Raw genomic sequence first — 7,753 nt, forward strand, 5'->3', positions numbered from 1 at the left:
TCGCTTCTCTACAATTTCCATTTAATGAGTCAAATAGTTCATTATTAAATGATCTTAGACTTTTTGAAGAGTATAATTTTCTAATCTTCTCAACGTGAGAAAAGAAGAAAGAAAGGATGTAAACTGAGGAGATTATTCTGTTGCACTAGTCAATTTTCAACATAGCTTTGAGAAACCTAACATTCTTCGGTCTTGTTACATGCAAACAAATAGCGAATGAGATTCAACTGTTCTTGACATAGTTTTCATTCTATTCAGAAAAATTAATCAATGAACTCTTCTTCTCGACCATTCTTATCTATCTAACTTTATAGGACAAAGAGAGATCCAACAAGTAAATACTTATTTCTAAATTATAATTTCTATTTACATGATAATATTTTTTTGCACAATGTTATGTTGGAATTTGATATCAGATTTGGAAACTGGTTATAGTTGGCCTCTACTTTGTCATCATCAATTCACATAAACATTATCTTATTCTATTGACAAAGATTAAAGTTAAAGAAGGGTATCACACACTGTATAACCTTGATAACACTCATCAAAACAAAGATTAATTAAGCCCTTCTCCGGCGGCCTCACCACCCCTTCTCCATCCTCTCGAGGATCGCCGCCCGGAGCTTAACGGCTTCTTGGATCCAAGTCGGCACCTTCACCACCACATCCTGCACCACCACCTCCTTCATCGTGGTCACGCTCGCGTGCAGCACGTGCAGTTCCAGGTCCCGCATAGCCGCCATCAGCCTTGCCGGCGCGTAGCTCACGTTCTCCGACTTCACCCTAACGAGCGCGTCGCCCGCCAGCAACCTCACCTCCATCTCCATCGTCCCCGACAGCGACGACGAGGAGGAGGATAGCGACACCGCCGTGGCGGCATCGACGTCGACCTCCTTCTTGACCCGCTTGGCTGCGGCCTCGAGCTTCTCAACTTTGGCCTTCAGCTCATTGATGTACGACACGGCGTCAGCTAACAGCGAGGCCTTGTCCATCCGCGAGACGTTGGGGACCACCGAGCGGAGCGCGTAGAAGCGGTGGTTGAGCTTCTCCCGACGCTGCCGCTCCGCCTCGACGTGGTTCACCTGTGTCTCCACCTTCGCCCCGCCCGGCTTCCTTCCTCTCTTCTTGGGCGGTTGCTGTCTCTCGACGAGAAGTCTTCCATCCTCCGACTCGGAGTGCTCAGAGTCGAGCGATGAAGACCGTTCTTTTATTCTCTGGGGTTCCTTCTTATGTACGATTGACGAGTCCTCCATAAGAAAAGATAAGGATGACTTTATTTGCTGTGTCAGGACCCAGTTCTCAGGGATATACTCCGCGGATCCGAGCTCGATAACGCCACCGTTAACCGGGAAACAGACCAGTGTCTCAATCCCGTGGAGCTGCGCCTCCCGGGATCGGTCGCCACCTGCGACGGCAAGTGAGTGCCCACCGGCGAGCCAGACAGGTGACTGCGACAGATAAGCGCGGGGCGGCGGAGCCGCGTCCCCGGTGAGAAACGACCGTGTCAAAGAGACGACGTAGAACCACTCGGTGTCGTCCGATCCCTTCGCGTCGGCGTCATGGGAGCCACGGAAGTGGCCATCGCCGAAGGCGAGGATTGGACTACTCTGGTGGTGGTCGGCAGATCCGGCGGCGCGCCAGAAGATGGCGTAAGTCCACCACTCGGGTCGGGAGAGGAGTAGATACTGGAGTCGAAATTGGAGATTGGAAGAGGAAGCAGAGATGAGGTCTTCCATTTTTAACTCCTAATTGGAACTTGGAAAGGGAGCACGGTGGTTGGGTCTATATATAAGAGGATTTGTACCGATACACCATTTGTGGGACCCTCGATAAATTATAAAGAGAGCTCGGAACGGTAGTGATGGTGGCGGCTGTCGTCATTCGTACGAGCGAGCAAGAGAGCGAGATAGATTTGGAGGGGATTTAATCGTGTGGATAAATATGAAATCTAGGAAATTAGCACATGTTTAATATATAAAACCCGTACAATGATTGAGTGCTCTCCCCGACCTCTTTTTCTTCCACCTTCATGTGTCAGTCACTCGCGAGGATGCAACGCATGTAATTATCTTCTTCGCGGTTAGACTTTTCAACCGAATCGTGTTCTGGTGTCGGAATAAATTCTTTCTTTCAGACAGTTGGGATCGGATGGAAATTGGTCGGTGTAATAGATTTGGCAAGAAAAATGATCATATTTTTGGGGCTTTTGAACTCTCAAGCTGAACGTAGACGATCTCTTTCCTCCCCTTTTCGCTTCGAATGGGATTCTACTCCCAATGTTTAGTTTTTCTATCACGAGTTGCATCAAATTTTGATACAGATAAACATGTGTCTCTACCTGGATCCAAGTAGCAATTCACGGTATAATTGTAATGCTATCGTTGGTTATGGAGCCGGGATCATTGGATAGAAAACAAAATAGGAAATTAGTGGAGGGAACTGTTTTCTGGTTTGGATATAATTTTTAGGAGATAAATAAAAAAATAAAAAAATAAAAAAATGAAAAAGAAAAACTTTGGTCCAAATAGCAAAAAATTATTCTCTTTTTTTTTTCTTTTTTCTCCAATTCTCTTCTGATCTCTCGTTTTCGTTACCATTTTCTCATACATTCAAACAAAGTCTATTCTCTCTTCTAAATTCACCCTTGCCCCTTATGCCTAGAAGTATACGTGGGTCATTTCCATCCCTCTTCTTATCATCTCAAGACATTACTTCGGAGCTCCTTTGTGGGTGCCTACTAATATTACCCTCGTCTATTATGTCTCCTTAGATGTTCATTGCATCTATTGCTTGATGGGCCTAAGGACTCTCTCCATCTTTTTCTATAACTACCCTCGCTAGGTTAAAATTTGAAACGCTATCATGTACCACTTCTGCTTCTCCTTCTCCTTTAATGATTCCTAGGTTGAAGAGGGCTGGCTTGTGGAAGGCAATTCGCCACATCCTATCCAATATGCTTTCGTCCCTTTAGTTGTCTCATGCACCTTTTAGCAAATTTAGAAATCTCGAAATATTTTTGATTTTTATATCTAACAATTAGCTAATAGTTTGTTTGCAAAAAAAAATGAAAGTTTTAGTCAGTCAAAAGAGCAAGCCTTGGGATAGGGCATTCGAACTCATTTATCCGAGAGCTGAAAGATTAATTAGGTATTCGAACGCCCTCAAGACTGTTCGAACACATTTACCTAAAAGCTGGAAAATAAATTAGGCATTCGAACGCCCTCAAGATCGTTCAAATGCCTGATGGTGAGAAACCCTAGTTTATGTGTTTTAATTAAGTATTTTTGCTTATGTTAGGCAATAAAATTCAAGCCTTCGATCCAATTGCCAAGTCTAGTCAAGTTAGGGAACCACCTATAAATAGATATGATATGCACCTGGATAATCATTTTGGATTATTAAACTTAATTTGCAAGATCGTCTCCTTCCTCCTTTCCGCTTATAATGAATCATGTTGTCATCATTTCTTAATTATTGAGTAAAACTAATATACTAAAAGAGAATTAGTTATAAAATCTAATTATACGATGATGAGTAAAATGACTCTATTCTCTCATATCGTTAGGATTTTGTTTGACCCTAGGGCTACTCGTTCTTGAGGCATGCAAGTGTAACATTGGAGCCTCTTAATAAACCTTTGATTATACCGGTGGATGAATCATTAGAAATTCATAAAGTATTTAGGCCTTGCATCCTCACTTTTAATAATATTCGCTTAAAGCAAATCTCCTACTACTTGAGAAGCATAATTTTGATTTGATTTTGGGATGGAATGGTTAGCTAATTATTATGTTAGGATTAATTGTTATAGCAAGGAGATTATTTTACAATTTAACAAAGACATAGAATATTAATTGTATAAATATCAACAAATGGATCACCCATAACTAGTGACAATTATGTTTGATGAATCTATTGGGGCTCGAGTGACTAACTTGTCTCTAGTTTAGGAGATTTTGAATATTTTTTTACTAAGGGCATTTGAGGGCTTCCTCTAAATAGGGGAATCAAATTCACCACTGATCCTATTACAAATAGGAGCAATCGCTAGGGTACCATATGGTATGACTCCAAAAGAAATGAAGGAACCTAGAGTGCAAATCGATAATTTATTTGATAGAGGTTACGTCATGCCTAGCTCATCACTTGGGGAGCTCCGATTCTTTTTGTGAAGAAGAAAGATGACAACCTTTGTCTTTGTATTAACTATCAATAATTGAACTATCTGATAGTGAAGAATAAATACCCCCATAACATGTATTAAGAATCTTTTTTATTAGCTATGTGGAGCCTAAGTCTTTTTGAAAATTGATCTAAGGTCTAGTTGTCATTAGTTGAAGATTAGGAAGTGTATGTCCCAAAATTGCTTTCTACACTTGTTAATTGAGTCTTTTGTCTCATCTTGGATCAGCTTGATATTCATCGATGATGTCTTAATATATTTAACCTTAGAGCAAAAACATGAGGAACATCTTCGGATAGTGTTGCAAACCTTGATGAGAGAAACTTTTTACCAAACTCTTTAAATATAAATTATGATTGAGTGAGATGATATTATTTTTTTAGCATGTTGTTTTAGGATAGGGTATATGTGTTGACCAATATTGGTTTTTATTAGTGCTTTGTAAAGGGATTTTTAAAATAAATTTAGAAATCAATGACTAGGATCATTCAATATGACAATATGAATATGATACCAAGGCAAATTTATGGAAATACCCATTTATCCCGTCACTAGATTAACTTGGCAGTACTAGCACTTTGCATGGATAACCAATTGTGTGCAAAGCTTCCAAGAGTTGAAAGGGAGACATATCTATGCTCATTCTTATAGTGCCTATAGTAGAGTTGATTATTAAGTTTATTGTGATGCCTTACATTTGGGCCCAGGCTATGTCGTAATGCAAGAGCGCAGAGTTGTTGGCTATGAATTTTATAAATCCAAGGACTATGAATGGAACTATCCCACCCATAATTTGGAATTAGCATCGATGGTCTTTGCAATATTTGGAGGCATTCTCTTTGTGGACAGAAATATGAATGTTTTTACTGATCACAAAAGTATAAAAGATTCACTTAGAAGGAATTAAATTTGAGGCAACATTGATAGCTTGAGATGGTGAATGATTATGACTGCACCATTTGTTATCATTCAAGAAAGGCAAATGTCATATCTAATGCCTTGAATTGAAAGTCTGTGGCAATTTGACTTGTTTGGTCACTTAGCAGCAAGGCATCTTGAAAGACCTACAAAGAACAGATTTCCCTATTACATTTAGAAGAGTGAGATCAAAGCTAATAGCTTAGTTGACTATGAGACCGATCGACATTAGTAGAGAGGATCAGAGTTGCTCAGGGAGTGCAACTGCACTTACAAAAAGAATCTTCTAATAAGTTCAATGTCTCAAAAAAGAAGGTTTATGTATTAATGAAGCGGTGGCATTGAAGTTTGGAGAGATATCCAAATGTGGGCAAATTTCGAAAATGAGATTTTAGCGAAAGCCCATCAAATCTCTTATAATATACATCTTGGAGAGGCAAAAATGTATCATGATATTTGTAGATCTTTGGTGGCCGGAATTAAAGAGAAATATGGTAGAATTTATAGTAGGTGACAATTAAGGACCAAAAATTTATAAAGATCCTTAGACTTATACCAATTCCTAAATGTAAGTGTCATCATATAACTATGGATTTTATAGTTGGTTTGCCAATAATTGTGAAGAAAAATAATTCTATATTGATAATAATTACTCGATTGACTAAGCACATTTTCATCTTGTTAGTAGTAAAGTCTATCACATCAGATCGAGAGCCCAAATTTATACATAAATTTTGGTAGCACTTTGCTAGATATCTTGGTATCAAATTATAGTTCGTCGGTACCATTTGTTATTCTTAGACCAACGGTCAATCAGAGCAAACAATTCAAATATTAGAAGATATGTTGCGAGCCTCAATTACTTGGTTTGGACTAGGTTGGGAATAAGACTCTTCTTTGATTGAATTTGCTTATGATAACAATCATCACTCTAGTATTAGGATGCTCTCTTGTGAGCCTTTATATGGTTAGAAATGTTGGACATCTATTAGTTGGGATGAAGTGAGCTAGCAGAATTGATAAGTGTGAAAAGTTCGAGAGCATTTACCATTGTTCATAATTGATAAAAGAGTTAAGATAATAATTAATAATGAGATCTATAGTTTTAGGTTGGGAATAAGGTTTTCCATAGAGTATGATCCTACAAGTGAGCTGTTTGATTTTGGAAGAAGGGCAAGTTGAGTCCTCATTATATTGGCTCTTGTAAGTTAGAGTACATGTGGTCAATTGCATACCGTGTGGATACCTTTGGAGTCATCTCAAATTCATAATATTTTTTTCATATGTCAATATTGAAGAAATACCTTCATGAACCATCGGATGTACTAAAGAATGAATCTATCCGGTTGAAAAAAGACCTATCCAATAAATAGTAGTTGATTTAGGTTATTGATAAATGTGTGAAGCCACTTTGAAGGATGAGTATACCTATCTTAAAATAATTTGGCGAAATCATGTCATAGAGGAAGTTACTTGGGAGCTGAAGAAGAAAATTCAGACTAGTTGCTCTTAATTATTTTATAGGAAATTTTACAAATCACATCGTATATTTTATCTATTTTGTGATTTACACTCCGTCTTTAAAGATTTTATAATCTGACCGCTCATTTTTTTCTATAATTCTTATTTGACATCCTAACAATATTTTGACTAACTAGTATTGACCAAATTACTAAAATACTCCCTACCGCTCCTTTTCCTTCATCTCTATATCTCCCTTAAAAAAGATATGGATAATTTAGATATTTATGGAATGTAAGATATAAGTTATGACTACGTAAGAATTTATTGATGATCATATCAATAATGTTTCATTTTATTATTGTGATACTTATCCGGGTACCTTATAATATTCATCATACATTAATATTTATTTTTTATATTATCTTGCACTACACCTATTAGGCTATGTAATCACTACATTTTAGTGGAATATTCACATACAAGAAAGAAAGATGTTGATTTGAGGAGTAGCTGATTTTAATATTTTCTAGTTTTCTATTTTTGGACTAGTTGGGTTGTAGCCCATTTGTGGACTTTGCTTTTTTCTATTATTATTTACAATATCTCTAAAGGCTTGTTATAGTCCGTGATATTATATATTTTAAATTATTTATAATATTTAAATATTTTTTTAGATAAATTATAAAAATATTAGTTTATAATTCACGTGAAAATTACATGAGTTCCACCGACCTAAAGAGTACGAATATTTGGTGGTTAGTGTTTCACTATCTCTTTCTCCTAATAGTAAGTAAGCGGATTGGAATAAAACAGAAAAGTTTGGACTATTTAGGGTGGGGGTAAGTCACAAAAATCAGTTCCAGGTTCCCAAATTACTTTCTGTAACCAACCAACCAACCAGTTGAAAAGTATGGTAGTTTTTGAAAATAACCACTTCAGATCTCCTACTTCTCAGCAATGAAACAACACCCGCTCTGATCAACTTAATCATCCACAACAGTGCTGATACCCCCTGTAGCATCTAGTTGGTCCTGGATTGTCGCTCTGCTCAACCAATCATTTGTGTTGAGAATATTAACAACTGGCCAACTTGCTTCTTTCTGCACTTTCTTTCCTTTCTATGCATTGAACGTGTGTGTTTTTCCAGATGGATTCCTTAACAGATGTCCCGGTATTATTTTTTCTCCT

General features: G+C 37.7%; 1 protein-coding gene across 1 annotated transcript; it reads right to left on the reverse strand.

Annotated features, from left to right (window-relative positions):
* Positions 1-460: 460 nt before the first annotated feature.
* LOC140770445 (transcription factor bHLH14-like) lies at positions 461-1,765 on the reverse strand. The gene has a single exon (XM_073111644.1). It carries the CDS (start codon positions 1,734-1,736, stop codon positions 582-584), a length of 1,155 nt encoding a protein of 384 aa, XP_072967745.1. The 5' UTR covers positions 1,737-1,765; the 3' UTR covers positions 461-581.
* Positions 1,766-7,753: the final 5,988 nt, after the last annotated feature.

The sequence above is a fragment of the Typha angustifolia genome, chromosome 11 (genome assembly GCF_048772165.1).
Source record: "Typha angustifolia cultivar Huaian chromosome 11, ASM4877216v1, whole genome shotgun sequence".
Taxonomy (NCBI): domain Eukaryota; kingdom Viridiplantae; phylum Streptophyta; class Magnoliopsida; order Poales; family Typhaceae; genus Typha; species Typha angustifolia.

What these genes read in the sequence shown, in the direction of transcription:
- LOC140770445 (XM_073111644.1), bottom strand. Translation starts at nt 1,736, where the DNA reads ATGGAAGACCTCATCTCTGCTTCCTCTTCCAATCTCCAATTTCGACTC.